The sequence below is a fragment of the Lolium rigidum genome, chromosome 6 (genome assembly GCF_022539505.1).
Source record: "Lolium rigidum isolate FL_2022 chromosome 6, APGP_CSIRO_Lrig_0.1, whole genome shotgun sequence".
Lineage (NCBI taxonomy): Eukaryota > Viridiplantae > Streptophyta > Magnoliopsida > Poales > Poaceae > Lolium > Lolium rigidum.
This window is the reverse complement of record NC_061513.1, coordinates 177,545,256-177,564,464: the sequence shown is the minus strand read 5'-3', so window position 1 is coordinate 177,564,464 and position 19,209 is coordinate 177,545,256. Positions and strand designations below refer to the sequence as shown.

General features: G+C 46.5%; 2 protein-coding genes across 3 annotated transcripts; both read left to right on the top strand.

Moving 5' to 3' along the window:
* The first annotated feature begins 1,911 nt into the window (after window positions 1–1,911).
* On the top strand, window positions 1,912–7,062 carry LOC124662062 (DEAD-box ATP-dependent RNA helicase 15). 2 transcript variants are annotated; one of them, XM_047199947.1, is made up of 12 exons: window positions 1,912–2,023; window positions 2,109–2,229; window positions 2,333–2,433; window positions 3,359–3,531; window positions 3,620–3,851; window positions 3,983–4,101; window positions 4,752–4,808; window positions 4,905–5,089; window positions 6,275–6,419; window positions 6,492–6,575; window positions 6,659–6,722; window positions 6,844–7,062. In XM_047199947.1, the coding sequence occupies exons 2-12, from the start codon at window positions 2,114–2,116 to the stop codon at window positions 6,852–6,854; spliced, it is 1,287 nt and encodes a 428-aa protein (XP_047055903.1). In that variant the 5' UTR covers window positions 1,912–2,023; window positions 2,109–2,113; the 3' UTR covers window positions 6,855–7,062. The 2 variants fall into 2 exon arrangements, with proteins under 2 accessions (XP_047055903.1, XP_047055904.1); XM_047199948.1 differs by having other exon boundaries at window positions 1,975–2,023; window positions 2,113–2,229.
* A 9,082-nt stretch (window positions 7,063–16,144) lies between these two features.
* Window positions 16,145–18,976, top strand: LOC124663599 (LRR receptor-like serine/threonine-protein kinase RPK2). Its single transcript, XM_047201281.1, has one exon. The coding sequence runs from the start codon at window positions 16,145–16,147 to the stop codon at window positions 18,968–18,970; it is 2,826 nt and encodes a 941-aa protein (XP_047057237.1). The 3' UTR covers window positions 18,971–18,976.
* Window positions 18,977–19,209: the final 233 nt, after the last annotated feature.

Here is a 19,209-nt window from a genome sequence, read left to right as displayed (position 1 = left end):
GTCTTCGCGGGTAGTAAAACCCAATTTATTGATTCGACACAAGGGGAGACAAAGAATACTTGAAAGTCTTAACAACGGAGTTGTCAATTCACTGCACCTTGAAACGAGACTTGCTCGCAAGTGTTTATCGATAGTAACGAGTTTTATAGCGATAGCGATGAGCGAAATAACGACGAGCGAGTAACAAAGACAGCGAGTAGTGATTATAGTAAACAGCAGGATTAAAATACTGTAGGCACGGGGATGGATAACGGGCGTTGCATGGATGAGAGAAACTCATGTAACAATCAAGCAGGGGCATTTGCAGATAATAAAACGGTATCCAAGTACTAATCAATCAATATGCATGTGTTCCATATATAGTCGTACGTGCTCGCAATGAGAAACTTGCACAACATCTTTTGTCCTACCAGCCGGTGGCAGCCAGGGCCTCTAGGAAACTACTTGGATATTAAGGTACTCCTTTTAATAGAGTACTCGGAGCAAAGCATTAACACTCCGTGAACACATGTGATCCTCACATCACTACCATTCCCTCCGGTTGTCCCGATTTCACGTCGGTTCGGGGCCATTGGTTCCGGACGACGACATGTGTATACAACTTGCGAGGTAAGATCATAAACAACGAATATCTTCATGAATCAATAACATGTTCGGATCTGAGATCATGACACTCGGGCCCTAGTGACAAGCATTAAGCATAACAAGTTGCAACAATATCATAAAAGTAACATCTACTGGATACTAGGCACTATGCCCTAACAATCTTATGACTATTACATGACCAATCTCATCCAATCCCTACCATCCCCTTCGGCCTACGAGCGGGGAATTACTCACGAGCATGATGGAGGCGATGGCGTTGATGGAGATGGCTTCGGGGGCACTTCCCCGTCCCGGCAGAGTGCCGGAACGGAGACTTCGTCCCCCGAATTGTAGTTTCGCGATGGTGGCGGCGCCCCGGAGTCTTTCACGGAGTTTCGTCAATTGGTACTACGTTTTTAGGTCGAAAGGGGTTTTATAGGCGAAGAGGCGCGCGGGGGGCACACGGGGGCGCCTCACCCTAGGGCGGCGCGGGCCCGAGGCTAGGCCGCGCCGCCTTAGGGTGTGGTGGCCCTCCGGCCCCTCTCAGGCTCTTCTTCGGTGTTCTGGATGCTTCGGGAAAAATAGGAGGTTTGGCGTTGATTTCGTCCAATTCAGAGAATATTGCCCGAACAACCTTTACGGAACCAAAAACGAGCAGAAAACGAGAGCCGGCACTGTGGCATCTTGTTAATAGGTTAGTTCCGGAAAACGCATAAAAACATTATAAAGTGCAAGCAAAACATGTAAGTATTGTCATAAAACAAGCATGGAACGACAGAAATTATGGATACGTCGGTGACGTATCAATCCTCTTTCCTCCCGGCCAGTGAGCCAGATGGGAGGAAACAACTCTCTCCTTGCGAGTTCTTTGGACCAGCCATGGAGGCATCGTCGTACCAAGAGGTCCCGTCCCCGGTACCAGTGGTGTTATGCTGGAAGGGTCTTGGACCCGATTGCATTTTCCACCAGGATGTTGAGGTCCTCCTTGCAGAAGTTAGGGACCAAGTTGTATTTTCCTGATTTTTTGGATGTGGATGCAAAATGTACTCTTTATATTAATATTTTTTTGAGGATTTTATATTTTATATTAATATATATGTGGTCTCTAGGTCCTTTTTGTGTTCTAAAAAAAAGAAGCTCTAACGGGCCAAAGTCTCATGTGTGGCAACGGCAAGAGGTGCTGCGATCTAGGAAAGGCGCCCCAAGCCACAAATCCGGTCCTCCCCCTCGATTCGCGCTCGCCTCCGTCCCAAATACCCACCAGGCCCTACACCGCAAGAGGCAAGAACCCTAGATCCCCAATCCCGCCCCGCCCCGCCCCGCCCCGCCCGCGTTTGACCTCTCTCCCTGCACCCTGCCCTCTGACTTCTCTCTTTGCAGCCGCCTCCGCTCCAAATCCGCCCCGCTTCCTCTCCATCGCCGCGTCAGAGATCTCGAGGTGAGTGATTCGTGGTTGCTGCTAACCTTGGTTGGATTCGCGCGGCTTCGTCTCCCCTGGCGCTCACCATTGTCTCCAATCGCAGCCAGGATGGGAGAAGCCAAGGACAACGAGGTGTACGAGGATGACCTCGTCGACTACGAGGAGGAGGTGGAGAACGTCGTGGACGACGCAGCCGCCAACGCCTCGGTCGACGTAGCCAAGAAGTGCGTGCCATCGATGCTTCTAGCCCTAGCCGCTGCTTTTCTTGCTAGGGTTCGTGGTTGAGCGTTCTGATCTGACATGGTACGGCTCGTGTTGTTTCGACAGGGGGTACGTGGGAATCCATAGCTCAGGGTTCAGGGACTTCCTGCTCAAGCCAGAGCTGCTCCGCGCCATCCAGGACTGCGGGTTTGAGCATCCTTCCGAAGGCAAGCTCTTGTTCTTGGTTATTCATTCGTATTAGATAGTGGCCTCAGAGGATTGAATCCACATAATTGATGTTCCATGGACTCTTGAGTTTCATTTATTTGCTCGTTTTACAGATTTATTAGACATATATATTTCGTACCTGGATTAGTAGTTAGAGTACAGACGCCTATCTGATTGTATTACTACGGATTGAGAGTTGGGACCAGTGCACTGGTTTACATATCACGATAATGCTTTTAGAGATTCAGTCAGAACTGCATTTTCTGAATGAAAAGGAGAGGGAGAAAAAGAGAACACTTAAACATACACTTGCTTAATATAATTTTGTTGCTCGTGTTGTTTGTTGTAACCCCCTATCGCTGGCACATCTAATAAGCTTTGCTACCTGAATCTTTACGGTGAACTGTCACTGCATTGACCAGTAAAATACATTCCTCAACAAATGAAACACAATAAAAACCACTTGTTTCATTTGTTGTACGCTTCCCCGTGAGGTGCTATTGCTCCATTAGCTGAGATGCCTGCGTGCCATATATTTGATTCATGTCCTTGGTATCAAAGCACTTATGCACTCTGTTGTTGTATAAGATTTTCTTGTAAGGACTCTAGAAAAGAACAAAAGGTTATAGTATGAAGAAGGACAAATGCAAATAAAGGAACTGTGCAATAACAAGACATTTTATTCGATGACTTAGTTGTTCTATTCTAGTATTAAATCAAATTACATCATCTATCTTTGAATATGTTTCCTGTTAGCCTGTCCCGCTGTGACCATAAGTTTCCTGTTTTGCTGATGTACAGGTATAATTTCTTCTGACACTTTCTGTTGGGGGAGATGACATGGTAAAACTTTCCATTAACGGGTCCAGAAGGTTAATATTTCTCACTGGGGTGCTACTCCAATTTTGTTTGGCTCCACATCAGTGCAACATGAATGCATCCCTCAAGCTATTCTCGGAATGGATGTCATCTGCCAAGCAAAATCTGGGATGGGCAAGACTGCTGTTTTTGTCCTCTCAACTCTCCAGCAGATTGATCCGGTTGCTGGTCAAGTAGCTGCACTCGTTTTGTGCCATACAAGGGAATTGGCTTACCAGGTTTGAATACATGTTTTCTCATTTTTATTCTGTCAATGTTAGATATATCTGCTGGTGCTAATTCTCATTTATTACTTGATACATGTAGATTTGCAATGAATTCGAGAGGTTTAGCAAGTACCTGCCAGAAACAAAAGTTGCTGTCTTCTATGGTGGGGTTAACATAAAAAACCACAAGGATTTATTGAAGAATGAATGCCCTCATATCGTGGTTGGCACACCTGGAAGGATCCTGGCTCTGGCTAGAGACAAGGACCTTCCGTTGAAGAATGTGAGGCATTTCATTCTTGATGAATGTGACAAGATGCTTGATTCACTTGGTAGGCTGCTGTTTGCTGGCTATTTTTCTATGTTATAATAGTTCAAACTTAGTGCCTGCTTGTTGATTTGCACTATTTTTGTAGGCAATAGCTCCCACATTAACTATTAACTGATATATCATATTCTTCAGACATGCGTAGAGATGTCCAGGAGATCTTCAAAATGACACCCCACGAGAAGCAAGTGATGATGTTTTCAGCAACACTCAGCAAGGAGAGTCGCCCGGTTTGCAAGAAATTCATGCAAGATGTAATTTCACGCGGCTTATCTCATTTCAGTAGTGCTTCTTCCTATTTAAGTCCATCCGTCAATCTGGTGGTTATGCTCGTACATAGATAGGAGAGGTGGCAGTTTGTTATCAGTAGGATTGCTGGTCGCTTGGTCATTTTTGGTGGATTGAGTTGTTTGGCTACTTATTTCTTGGCATTAGTTTTGTCAATTGGTGTCTGTGCACATCCTGAGGGGCTCTGATGAAGTGAAGTCTTCTGTTCTCAGTGTGCATTGTGAACCAACCTTGAAGAAATTGGTAACTGGGGTCGGTAGGGCACCGATGTCGTAGAGTTTTAAGTCCAGTGGGAGGTTTTCTGCAATTGTCTGCAGTCTGCACATTTTTGGATTCCGCTGCATCAGAGTAAACTGCTTCTGAATCTCCTACCCTTTCATGGTCAAGGCAGACAAAGCAGCTTTCTTCTGATCGGAACTCTTATAGCAAGCACTGTTGCAATATTTATTGGCTGCACTTTGGCAAATGTCAGTGCCAATTGTGCATTAATGGAGCTCCTGGAGGAAGCTGAAAGTTCTGACTCGAGAAGAACTGATATGCCATTCTTTTGGAGTGGCTAGAGTTACCTTTGCTGCCAGAATTCTAATATATTTGTCTATCATTTGTCACCTTACAGCCCATGGAAATTTATGTCGATGACGAGGCTAAACTGACCCTTCATGGACTAGTTCAGGTATTGCAAATTATCCATTAGCCAATTGTGCTTCTTTATTCATCTCTTGTCAATTATTTTTTGTGAAACCTTGTCAACATTTTTCCCTGACTCCAGCACTACATAAAACTAAGTGAGGCGGAGAAGAATCGGAAGTTGAATGATCTCTTAGATGCACTCGACTTCAACCAAATTGTGATATTTGTTAAAAGTGTTAGTAGAGCTTCAGAACTTAACAGGCTTCTCTGTGAATGCAATTTTCCTGCGATCTGCATACATTCTGGAATGACACAGGAGGAGAGGTACGTGTTTTCTTATTTCTTTTGATTGTTATTATACTGTCTTTTGATACTTATGGGCTGATTTTAGAATTGGCCTCTTTGTTTACAAAACAATGGCTTGAATGTAGATCCCTGTCGACCTCTTATTCTAATGGTATCTTTCCCTGACTGTACTTGCATATGGTTTAGATTATTTGGCATTTTGCATCATGCTGTTAGTTCACATTTGTTTTGTTCAGTCTGCACAACATTCTGGTATTGGTGGCAGAAAATGCTTTGTTCAGTGATAAACAGTTGAACAGTTAGCCATGTGATTCATTATGGTGAAATTGGTCATTGATTTCTGTTTGTAGAAGGATATCGTATCTAGTATTTAGAATTAACTAAAAAATAAAATTGTGGTACCCCCATGGTCCCATGTTGTTATGCTCAGAATCTGGTTAAAAGCCAACATAGCAAGATCCTTCACAATAATGAGCATTGATGCTTCTATATACTACCTCCATCCCAAAGGTTAAGGCTTATATTATTTTTAGAAAGTCAAACTATGTCAAGTTTGACAAGTTTTTACCAAAAATCATTAACATGAAAAATACAACATCAGTATCATTAGATAGATAATGAAATATATTTCGTATGGTATCTGCAAAATATTATATTTGTTGATAGATTCTTTTAAATGTTTGGTCAAACTTTACTTGGTTTGAATTTTCAAAAAGAAAAAGCCTTCAGCTTTGGGATGGAGGCAGTAGTTATTTAATCGTTAGTATTAGTTGATCTCCAGTGGAGTTGATGATCAAGGTTTTTCTTGCAATATAGTTCAATGATCTTGGGTCGCTCAACTGGGCACGGTTAATCATCTGACTAGTCCCCCAACAACATGGATCTGACTAGTAACCAGCTAATTATAAACTACTCTTTGAGTTGGTACCCGCAGCAACTCGGCTCAACTTTATGACTTGTAGATAAAGCGGGATATGCCAGATCCCGCAAATCACAATAATTAGCACAAACTATACTACAGGAAACCAATCCGCATGTACCTAAATTGTGCTCTTTTGGAAACCCAATCCGCCCCGCATAGTCTGCTGCTTGCAGCCCTACTTGTAGACCATTGGTTCTATTATGTGTATCTGCAATTTTCTTTATTTTCCAGTTTTTCAGTTATTGCTCATATCTTTTATCTGAATATTGTTGCTTGCATAGGTTGACCCGGTATAAGAACTTCAAGGAAGGACACAAGAGGATTCTTGTGGCTACAGATTTAGTTGGCAGGGGAATAGATATTGAGCGTGTCAATATTGTCATAAACTATGACATGCCTGATTCTGCTGATACATACTTGCACAGGGTAATTGTAACATTGCCTACTATTTGTTTTTGGTGCTATTATCTCTGGCTAATAACATATTCACCTCCACAGGTTGGAAGGGCTGGACGTTTTGGTACCAAGGGGCTTGCAATAACATTTGTTTCTTCTGCCTCTGACTCTGATGTTCTCAATCAGGTTTCTGTAACTGATTTATTTTACATTTTTACTCATCTGGTATGCTCAACCTAACTGGAATTCTGCATATATATTATTTGAAGGTGCAAGAAAGGTTTGAGGTTGACATAAAGGAGCTGCCTGAGCAGATTGACACTTCGACATACAGTAAGTTCGCTATCTTGTTATCTTAAATCCAAGTAGTGAATTGGCTTATTTTGACGATGTACTGTTTGTTTGCTGAGTTTATTCCGATAACTAATCTTGTAATACGAACTATAATTGCTAGTGCCATCATGAAGACTGAAGTGCGCTGCTTGAACTGGAAACTAGGAGGGTTTGCTTCTCTGATACAGAACCCTGGCATTTCTATCTGTTTACCATGTAAGAGATGATCCAGTTGTACTTGCGAGTAGATGCTCTGAATGTTTTCTACAGTACTTGGACTTATTTGTAACCAATGGAGATTGTCTTGCCACTTTAATTATGTTAGATTTTGGAGAACTAACTTCAGCATTTCTCTTTAAACTAGTATCTGATCCAATTTTTTTGCTTGGAAAGTAAATGCTTAATCATGATTATAAACATTTCCAAACATCTTTGTAAATTTTATGTGCCCCAGTGGAAGCTCATCGCCGGTTAGAGCATCCCCACTCGTTGGCGCTCCTCACGCCCAAATCCGGCGAAATTTTCGTCCGGATTGGAGGAAGATCTGGTGTGGGGAGCGCCGAAGTTCCAGCCGTCCCCCCGGCAGGAAACCCCCAACCTCGACCATTTGACATATTTCAAACAAATTTAACATAAAATTTAACAAGTTCGGCGACCAAGAGTACGAAAATTGCTGAAACAAATTCGACGATAATCAGTACAATGTTTAACAAGTGCTGAAACAAATGAAGCACATAATTTCACAATTTTTCAAACAAATTAAGACAGACTAGTTGGCGTCGGCGTTGGCGTTGCCTCGGAGCCTCCATATGTGCTCCACCGGATCATCTTGCAAGCAGCTCGATGCATTGTAGAGTCTCGAATCTCATGGCGCATAGCAAAGAAGGCGGCCCATGATGGAGGCACTCGGTGATTAGGCCGTGCAAGAGGACCATCTCTCTCATATGGTGCTTCTTGCTCAGCCAGAGGAACCGGATGCTTTCGCTCATTTTCAATAATCATATTGTGTAGGACACACAGCAGTTCATCACCTCCCACATCTGATCTTTGGACCAAGTCATAGCGGGGAACCGGACGACAGCAAATCTCTGCTGGAGGACACCAAATGCACGCTCGATGTTTTTTCGGCAAGCTTCTTGTTTCTTGATAAACTCGCAAAGTTTGGGGGTGCTAGGGTTAGAGATAGTCTTCACAAATGTTGCCCACTTTGGATAGATACCGTCTGCAAGTTAGTATCCTTTGTTGTAGTGCCGACCATTGATCACATAGTCCACCGGGGGAGCATGACCCTCAACAAGCTTGGAAAAGACCGGGGAGCAAGTTTAGGACGTTGATGTCATTGTTGGATCCAGGCATACCAAAGAAAGAGTGCCAAATCCAGAGATCATGGGTAGCCACTGCTTCAAGTATCACAAGGTGCAGCCTTTTTTGTGACCCTTGTACATTCCCTGTCACGCAAACGGACAGTTCTTCCATTGCCAATGCATGTAGTCAATGCTTCCAAGCATCCCTGGAAAACCCCTAGCTTCATTTGTTGCAAGGATCCTCTGAGTGTCTTCGACAATGGGTGATCTCAAGTAATAGTCCCCGAACACTGCTATGACGGCCCCGCGTAACCGGTAGAAACAATCAAGGGCGGTGAACTCCGCCATCCGAAGATAGTCATCTGCAGTATCACCGGGAGCTCCATACGCCAGCATCCTCATAGCCACCGTGCACTTCTGCAGGTCTGAAAATCCAACCAAACCAGGTGCAATCCGCCTTGCATCCGAAGTAGGGATCAAAGTCTCGGATGGCATACACAATTTGCGTAAATAGCTTTACGCTCATCCCGAAACGACGCCGGAAAACACTCTCACCGTGCAATGGATTGTCGGCGAAGTAGTCGGCGTACAACATGCGAGTAGCCCTCCATTCGCTGTCTCGGCTTGCACTTCCGGCGACCCGGTGCCGACCCACCACGTCGACCGCCTGCCGGTCCGGCGTACATGCTTGCCAAGCAACCGAGGATCATCATGTGCTCGTCGTCTTGGGCGGCCGTTGCCATCTCTTCTTGCATAAGCTCGACGAACATCTCGCTCCTCCTCTTCGTCCGAGTCCATGGCCGGCGAGGCAAATGGACGAACACCCGCCGGCGTGGTCGAGGCAACCCGAGCCGTGAGCGACGAGGAGCAGGCCAAAGTCGGAAAACGGGCCGGCGGAAGAGCAGCCGGATAGGCCGTCGTCCAAAGACGACGGAATATAGGCAGGTGGGGAAGGAGGGGCGGCGGAATGCGGGCAACAAGCCGGCGGGGTGGTGCCGGCGGCGAGAGAGATACGAGGGGTGGGGGAGATTTTGAGCGACGTGGCGGTGGGGTTCGTGCGTCGAGTCACCGACAGATCGGGCCCTCGCCCCGCTTTTCACTCGTCCGGAGTCCCCGAGCGCGCCCGGGGGCCGGGGATGGCGTGGGCTTGCCGGATGGATGAAGGGCCAATCCGGACGAAAACGAGAGCCGGGGCGCGGCGGGCCGAATTTCGCCGTCCGGATGGGAAAAACGTCGCTCGGGGGCCTCGTCGGGGGACGAGTGGAGGCCTCGTCGGGGGACGAGTGGAGATGCTCTTAGATCATCACTTGAAAGACTAAACTACGTCTTTGTCCATGCGTGTCTCGCGAGTGGTGGCCCTGCGACTCAGATTGCTCATTTGCTGGAGATAGGTTCTCCGTTATAGCAGTCTGCTGACACTTATTCTTGCATCCTGCACCTGTATGGCTGTATCTAAGATCTTGCCGAGCCGGTTTACTTGCCACTTTTGTTACCTCATCTTTTGACCTGGATTGATTCATCTTTCGGATGCTCCAGGATGTATGCCAGGGTTGCCCTCCCTCAATGGAGCATTTTCGTCGCAGTAGCCTAAAAAAAATCCAGTCGCACTTCATCTTGCATTAACGGCACCTTCCAATTTCTCAGATAAGCTAGTGTCAACCTCTAAACCTGTTTCATATCAAACAAGGTGGATCTATTAAAGACTAAACTATTTCTAGAATTCCGAATCATGCATAGGTGGGTGGGTTACTGGATTCCAAAAGACGGCGGGCAGCATGCGATGGGAAAGCGGCACCCAGGTCCCAGGACTCATGTTTCTTTGGACGTACTATATGTCGTCGTTTCTCCCGGACAATGGAGTCAGTGTGCATCTTTAAAAAACGGAAACTAGTGTGTGTGCTTAGTTAAATAGCTTAATTGTGAGTAGCTAGGTAAGTAGCGTGAGAACTACAATTATGTAGTTAGTAAGCGAGCCAGCTCCTGAATTTTGAATCTGGATTAAAATCTATTTGCACAAATGCTGCACGATTTCACTGCAAGTAGCCGTCCGTGTAGCCAACACATGCGGCTCTTTCGAATCTGAGACTGGAATAAAATGAGTGTACCGATGGATACAAGAGAGAGTGCTAGTGTTAGGGGACGAGCAAATATTGCTTTCATGTGACAGACCACAAGAAAAGAGAATCCTTGCATATCTGAGGGCATCTCCAGATAGTGACCCAAATGGTTCTAGGCTGTACGAAACTGTCCACACGAACAGGCCGCACACGGTCTAGCGGCACGACGCAAACATAGTGACTTCAGAGTGATCTATCCGTTTCCCAAATTTAGACTGATGATGCGTTGGGTCGAACAGTGAGCGCGTCCTCCTCCTTTGTCCTCCCTTTGGCCAACCCGGTCCCTTCGGGGACGAAAGACATAGAGAAGAACTCCTCTGTTCGTATATGTGGATTGCCTAGCTCTTTCCATCAGTTCGGACTTTTGATTCAAGTGGCTAGTGCATGAAGCTTAACATGGTATCAGAGTCTCAGGTCTCGAGTTCAAATCCCGGCTTTCACATAGTTTTCGCAATTAAGCCTAAAAATTGCTGTTGCCCCCCCCTCTTACATGGTTTTCGCAATTAACCCTAAAAATTGCTGTTGCCCCCCTCTTACATGGTTTTCGCAATTAAGCCTAAAAATTGTTGTTGCCCCCCCTCTTTAGCCACCGCTGATGTCCTGTTTCGGTGTGCTCTTCTTCTTTCACGTGTTGACTTTCTCTTCTCCCGTCACACGCGAGTGGGGGTGTTGTGAAATGTATATGTGGATTGCCTAGCCCTTTCCATCAGTTCGGACTTTTGGTTCAAGTGGCTAGTGCATGAAGCTTAACACCAAACCTTTTCCCTCCGTCTCCGCTGCCACCCCCAGGCAGCGTGCTTGTTTGTGCTTTGGGTTGCCATTGCCGTCAGCAGTTCCCAGCGGCCCGTGGTACCCAGCAAGTACGCCGGTTGATGCCCCCAACTATGCCGTTGACAAACTTTGGTCTGCTCGCCGAAGTCTACTCCTTCGGGATGTGCATCCTCGAGATGCTCACAATGGAGTACCCCTACATCGATTGCTCCAACCCCGTCCAAATCTACAACAATGTCGTCTATGTACGTCCCTACGGATATTCTCTTTGTGAGTACAACAATGTCAGAATCTAATTTATTCATGTGAACTTTCCGCCAATTTTCTTTTTTAGGGAATAAAGCCATAAGCTTTGTACAGGGTGAAAAACCCGGAGGCAAGGCGGTTCATCAATATGTGCCTAGCCCAGGCGTCCTGGAGGCCTGCTGCGAGGGAGCTGCACCATGATATTTTCTTGTAGGTAGGAGGTGACATAGGCATCCCAAATGGACCTGCCGAAGATAGTACCCGGAGTTTATTGAAGGCCCATTACCCGAAGAATAAGAAGACTCGGAAGCCCAAGATAGTATTAAGGAAAGTAAGAGTTGTAATAGAAAATCTTATTTGTAATCCTACGGGATGAGTTAGAAACCTTCCCGGACTTTGTAACTTGTATAGCACGAATCCCTCGGCTACGCCTCCTATATAAGGGGGAGTCGAGGGACGCAGAGATCATCGAATCATTGTTCACAAACCCTAGTTTTCTTATTCGTCGAGTACTTTTCGGCTGAAACCTTCGAGATCTACTTGCCCTCTACATCCAACTAAACCCTAGTCTACAATCCGTAGGCATTGACAAGTTAATCCCTTGTCAATTGGCGCCGTCTGTGGGATCTAGAGGTTGCAAGGAGCTGATCTCGATGGCACGTCCGGAATCGTCGACTTCGTCGGTGGCTAGCAATGCAATGGATCGAGGTAAACAGGAAAAAACTGATCTAGTCGATTTTATTCCTCACCCGCCCTCCCGTATGGATGCATGTGCCTATGCTGGAGGAGCCCATCGTCATGATGTTTGGAGAGTTCCGATTTGGCGTCAATAAGGAAGGATCCTACCGTCTCGAAGTTCCGATCTCGTCGGAATTTTCAGCGGACGATTCTGACTTTTCGTCGAGTAACGAGGAGTTTTCGTCGACACGCTTCATCGACACCAAGGCAAGCGGAAAGCTCACCAAGATCATCAGCAACACATCTTTCGAGTCGTCTGCGGACTCCGTTATAAGCGAGCGATTCCGACGGCATCAACGACTTCAACTTCAACGACAAATCCGCCGCCATCGGAAGGGTCTTCACCAATCTTTATGATGGTGTCATCAATCCCGACAAAAACCAATACTCAAAGTATCATCAAGTGTACGCAATTGAAGAGGCAAGTCGAGCGAGAACCGGAGACGTCGGAGGCTTTCGATGATTTGGGAAATCCATACGTCGATCCCGCTGATCTCAGAAGAGGCTTAGGCACCAAATACGTCGGGACCACACCTCGCGTAAGAGTCAAACTCCCGCAAGCAGCATGGGATAGGACTGCAAAAGCCATAGACGGTTCAGAACCAATGACTACAACCGCTACTGCCCAGGAATTACAAGCCTATCAATATAAACTTGCTCGTATGAATAGGGAGTTGGAAAAAGAAACAACATCCTTAAATAGAAGGAAAGAGGCAGCATCTGCGTCAAGCAGGCGTCGAGCAGAGCTCAGTCAACAATCAGGAACTTCGGGAGATAGTCACAGAGAGGCTCGGAGAAGGGCAATATCTCGGCTGCAAAATATACCTGAGGCAGAGAGAGGCAACATAATTCAAAATCTCGACATGTCTTTCATGTCGATTGATACAAGGGGAAATATCATCCCGAAAATACCAGAAGCAGGATACATGGCAATGCAAGCTTACATCCTCGCGTCCAGACCACCCCCCGGAGACCCGAGAGAAGCATCGTTCAATATGGCAATTGCTGGAGTTGGAGTCATGGGAACAGCATTCACAGCTACACCTCCCGAAGGAACTGCAAGACAAAATAGTCCAAGACATACTGCTGCAGTGCAGGATCCACCAAGAACAAGTGAGGCAAGAGACACAGCGGCTAAAGCAAGGGTAGACAAACCCTAGTTTTCTTATTCGTCGAGTACTTTTCGGCTGAAACCTTCGAGATCTACTTGCCCTCTACATCCAACTAAACCCTAGTCTACAATCCGTAGGCATTGACAAGTTAATCCCTTGTCAGGAGGCGACTCGAAAGGATATAGAGCTGGTATTTGGCGTGATGTAATCACGTTGGGGAGCTGTTTGGCGCTCGCCGAGGGAATGTGGGAGGTGATGACAACATGTGTCATCATCCACAACATGATCGTTCAGGGAGAGCGAGATCACATCATCTATGATGGTGACCGGGAAATCCAGGGTGAGTTGGTTGAGCCACATGCCGGGGCAGCATCTTGGGAATACTTCTTTGCATATGCATAATTCGTTGCGGGATCAAACCACCCCATGACCGCCTTCGAGCCGATTTTATGTAGCACATGTGGACTCACATGGGAAACCAACCTGGCTAGTGTGGACTAATGCTAGTTTGTTTCGATACTCAATTTGAGTTGCCTTATTTATAAAACTATATGGTGTGATTGTGAACTATTCTTGTTTGAACAATATTTACTTTTCTACAATTTAAATTGTCTTGTTCGTAAAATTACTATTTAAAAGGCAATGACCAACTGGCTAGGCCTTGCCAAAGCATGCACGAACCGAATGGGTCGCACCACTGTATGTGTTGTCTTGGCAGCCGGACAACCACCACCAAACTATCCGCCGACCGACCCAAACGGACAGAAACAGACCATTTGGATCGGCGTTTTGGTTCGACCCGATGAAGATGCCCTAAATCTCGAAGTAATGGTGCATGCATGCTAGAAGATCATTTCTTGAGCAGAGGAGGCTATGCTTGATCGTGTAGGGCACAAACCTCTGTGGACGCATCGGTTGATGGTGTTGGGAGGTATGCGGTTTGCATGGTAAGAGAAATAGGTTAGCCAGGATGATCTACTTAGTTGCCCCGGACACGGTTATGTGATGATGATAATTTCAAAGTTTATTCATAAGTTATTATATTGTCCTTAAACATCATCATCAAATACGTGATTTTGTTATGAAACTATATATTATACTATGTTCGTTTAGTTGATCCCACGGACATAGCGATATCAGTCTGATAGTACTGACTTTGGTAAAGGAGTTTTCGCATGACCCAAGTTTTGGATCCACATACTTAGGGTCCATAAAGTGCTACTCTCTAGTTGGGTAGCTACAAAGCTCTATTTTGGGTTAGCTGTGAAGAAAGTCGGGCTCAGAGACTATGCGCTCGCAAAAGACTGAATTGGCCTGCCTGGTAGAGGTATCTTGTAAACGTGCACCATGGTTTGAAAACCTATTCCGCAATCCTAAAGACTCAAAAGGTATAGTCTAGCCCAGGCAGTGGTTCATTCAATGAGAAAGAGTGGTTCATTCAATGAGAAAGAAAGACACCATGGCAGGATTCATCGTGAATTCATTTTGGGAAAAAGGGGGAAGGGATCCACCTGAGCTATGCGAAGGGAAGGAAGTCGTGGGTTGAGCCGGAGGTAACTTTTCCTGATCCATCCCGATGGTGTAGTTGACCAAGATGAAATTTGCCTCTGCGAATCTGATGGATATACACTGGTCCTTATCCGACTCGGTTAGCTGGTTAACAATAAAACAAAGACTTAGATTAGGAGTTTATCCATTGAATATATATATATATATATATATATATATATATATATATATATATAGGATAAATACTTCCTACTCCTGGGTGCAACTACACCCACGTCTCATATACTACCATACGGAAGTATTTAACATACTTTATTGGTTTGAGTATGTTCGTACACTATATCTAAGATACCCCGTACCAACTTTGGTGAAAAAAAATTAAATACACCCATAGTTTGCACTATATATACAAAATACATGCATATTTATACGTAAAAAAATAGTGTACGTAAAAAAGTGTACATACTACCTACAAAGTAGTATATATACTACCAAAATATTCTTATATACTTCATACTACATGTATATACTCTTCGGTATGATAGATACTACCTAGATTGTGTGAAACACACGTGGGAATAACTACACCCGGGTGTAGCATGAATATGTCCTATATATATATATATATATATATATATATATATATATATATATATATATCACGGGATCGAGAAGAGAATCAAGCTATTAAAAGAATGACGAGCTCACACCCCTAGCTTGACAAGATATATCATGAGAAAAAGGAATGCGTTATGTGACACATTGTTAAGGTCCATCGTGATGACTTCATGTCACTCACTCACTCCGGAATTGCCACGTTATGCTAAAAGCCGCTACCAGCTATTGACTTCAGGCCAAGTGTACGTGAAAGTGAGTTTGACTCGGTGCCTAAAATGTAGTTGCTTTTACGTTTAACTTTGTAATATATAACAAAAAAATTATTTCAATCGAATTCTAGTGTTTTTTGTACACCGTTTGAAGGATACCACTAAGCAAGACGCCCATAAAAAAGGAAGCCCGCGCGAGCACCTCCCATTCAATCTATCGAGCACGTGTGTGAGACCCGTTTGAAGGACGATTGGTGGATGCTCTATGAGTTCGCAGAAAAAATAAAAAAAACAACTATATAACCCACTAAAGTAAAAAGTAGTTACTCGTCAATCAACTTTCCGATCAAAATTGTTTATATTTTCGAACCTACCTGTAATGTTCAGATTGTACGATGCACATAGAAGAAAGATAGTGTTTCAAATTGAGAAGAGTTACAGTATACCTCATACGTCACATAAAAAATGTCTTAGCTTTATCTAAATTTATATGTATCTATTTGTAATTTAGTGTATAGATATATTTAAATTTAGAAAAAGTTTAGACATCATTTGTGCTAAGAGAGAGAATACAATTTTTTTAGAAATCGTACAAACTTGGGCAGCCTTTCCGATTCTACAGTAGGCAGTGATAGTATTTTAGGAGGAGCGAGTGTTGTGAGTGGAGGATGAAGACGAAGCAGCTGGAGTAAATTTCGGGCGACCCAGAATAAATAAACAAAGCAAAATTCAAAACCCACGCCACGCTTGCCCTCTCGCTTCCGCTCCCCACCTCGCCGCCGCCCGCCGCCGTCACCCATGGCGACTCCGTACCATCTCCTCCTCCTCCTCCTCCTCCTCCTTCTTGTCCCGCTGGCGTCCTCCTCCGCCGACCGCGAGGTCCTGCTCGCGCTCAAGGAAGCCGTCACCAACGACCCAGCCGCCGTCCTCTCCGCCTGGTCCTCCGACTCCGACTCCGACCACTGCCATTGGCGCGGTGTCACCTGCCACCCCTCCTCCTCCGCCGTCGCCGCAATCGACCTCCCCGCCGCCTCCCTCTCGGGCGCCCTCCCCGCGCTCCTCCCCCCGCACCTCCTCCGCCTCGACCTCTCCCTCAACAACTTCTCCGGCCCTGTCCCCGCCGCCTTCCTCGCGTCCCCGACCCTCCGCGCCCTAAACCTCTCCTCCAACCGTCTCTCGGGACCTCTAACCTTCCCGCCTTCCAACTCCTCGCCGCCCTGCCCCGCCCTGGTCCACCTCCGCCTCGCCGCCAACTTCCTCGTCGGCGAAATCCCCGCCGCGGTGGCCCAATGCCGCGCCCTGCGTGTCCTCGACCTCTCCCGCAACGTCCTCGAGGGAGCCGTCCCGCGCGCGCTCGGCCGCCTCGCCGCCCTCCGCGTCCTCGACGTCTCCCGCAACAGCCTCACCGACAGGATCCCCCACGAGCTCGCCGGCTGCGGGAACCTCGCCGTGCTCGTGCTCACCGACCCCGCCGCGTCCGCGTCGCCGGGGGATCAACCAGAGTTCAACGCCTTCGTTGGCCTGCTGCCTCCGGAGGTGGCCACCATCCCGAGACTGCAGGTTCTCTGGGCACCCAGAGCCAACCTCGACGGCCGTCTGCCGAGGTACAGGAACAGTTCCTGCAGCCTCCGAGCGGTCAACCTTGGGCAGAACTACATTGCCGGTCCGGTGCCGCCATGGCTTGGTGAGTGTGGCGACTTGACATTTCTTGATCTCAGCTCCAACAGCCTCGAGGGCTCCATGCCTGCTCAACTGAATATTGGATGTATGGAATACCTCAATGTCAGCCGGAATTTGCTGTCAGGCCCCTTACTGTCATCCATGGACGGCATGTGCTCGAGCCGTTTGATCGATGACGATGTTCTAGTCTATCACTATTATCAGGGATTGGTTGGGAATGCCTTGATTGGTAACCCTTTTGGCTCGATGCTGGGGGACATCACCCACGCCGCTGTCCATGATTTCAGCAGCAATGGATTCGCCGGGGCGTTGCCTTCTATTGACTTGCATCTTGGTGAGAATTACTCTTACGGCTTGTTGCTCAACAGTAATACATTCAACGGCACACTTTCTGGTGGGTTCTTCGGATTCTGCAAAGGTGCAAGTGGGATTGCTGTCAATTTGAGTAGTAATCAGCTGTCGGGCAGTCTTGATATGGTGTCAAGTTGTACGGCTCTTCAAGCTTTCGAGGCTGGTGAGAACAAGTTCAGTGGCTCAATCTCTCATAGCATTGCTGACCTGCATTTGCTGCGTAGCTTGATCTTGAGTGGAAACAATTTGACAGGCGAGATCGCGGGGCGGTTTGCTAATTTGGCTGCTCTGGAAGTACTCATGCTTGACCACAACAGGCTCTCAGGAACCATCCCTCCAAGTTTCAGTGAACTGGCTCAACTATCAGTTTTTGATGTCTCTTTCAACAACCTATCGGGTGACATTCCTTACCTAAGGCACTCTGCTGACTGCACTTTCTTTGTTGGCAATCCCCTACTGTCCTCGTGTTTGGGTCCAAATCCAAATGCATCAGTACCACTATCACCGTCAAATAATCGCCAGAAGTGGACTCAAAGATTGGGTGGTCACATGACCAGATCCAAGATTCTGATGGTGATTGTAGCTGCTGCTGCAACTGCCATAGTGTCTTTTATTCTCGCAATCGTTCTCTTTTTTGTGTATGAGAGAAGGAAACGAGCGAAGATTGTGAGTTTTAGGAGAAAAGCTGTTGTGACATTCGCCGATGCTCCTCCTGAGCTTAATTTCGACAACCTTATCCGCGCAACTAGTAACTTCAGCATCCAGAACTTGATTGGAACAGGTGGTTTTGGTGCCACTTATAAGGCTGAGCTCGCTCCTGGTTATCTTGTAGCAGTGAAGAGGCTAGCCATGGGGCGTTTCCAAGGCCTCCAGCAGTTTGATGCGGAAATCGCAACTCTCGGAAGAATTCGACACAGGAATCTCGTCACACTTATTGGATACCACATAGGAGCATCAGACACTTTTCTGATCTACAACTATCTCTCAGGCGGAAACCTTGAGAGCTTTATACATGAGATGGGGAGCAAAAGGGTATCCTGGGCTGAGGTCTATACCATAGCGACGGATGTTGCGCAAGCGCTGGCTTTCCTTCACTGTGCCTGCACACCTCGGATCATCCATCGAGACATCAAACCGAGCAATATCCTGCTTGATGAAGACCTGAACGCATACCTGTCTGATTTCGGTCTGGCGAGGCTGATAGAGGTTACGCAGACGCATGCCACGACTGATGTCGCTGGGACCTTTGGCTATGTCGCGCCTGAATACGCGACTACCTGCAGGGTCTCTGACAAGTCTGACGTATACAGTTTTGGAGTCGTCCTTCTGGAGTTGATGTCAGGCAAGAGGTCTTTGGATCCGTCGTTCTCGCAGTTCGGTGATGGATTTACAATTGTAACATGGGGGAGAATGCTGATGCGGGAGGACCGCACCAGTGAATTCTTCTCCCCGGGACTGTGGGATACAGCACCGAAGTACAGGTTGACAGAGATGCTAAAGATTGCTGCATCTTGCACCTCAGAGTCGCTAGCCATTCGGCCATCAATGAGGCAGGTTGCAGCAAGGTTGAAGCAACTGAGGAATGAGCAATGACGAGTCAGCAGCTTGAAGATGTTCGTTTTGTACCGTTCAGTGGTCTCTGCTTTGCGTCACTGTTGAGGTATGGGCGTTCTCTCTTGTCTATCTTTTTTATGCTGAACTAAGGCTACTTCATGATTAGGTTTTCTTGAAGGCTTCTTTCTAGTCGTCACATGTGCATAATTTTCAAGAAACATGGCATGGAAGATCGACTGCGTATGAACTGGAATGACTGAACATGCTTTCTGCCTAGT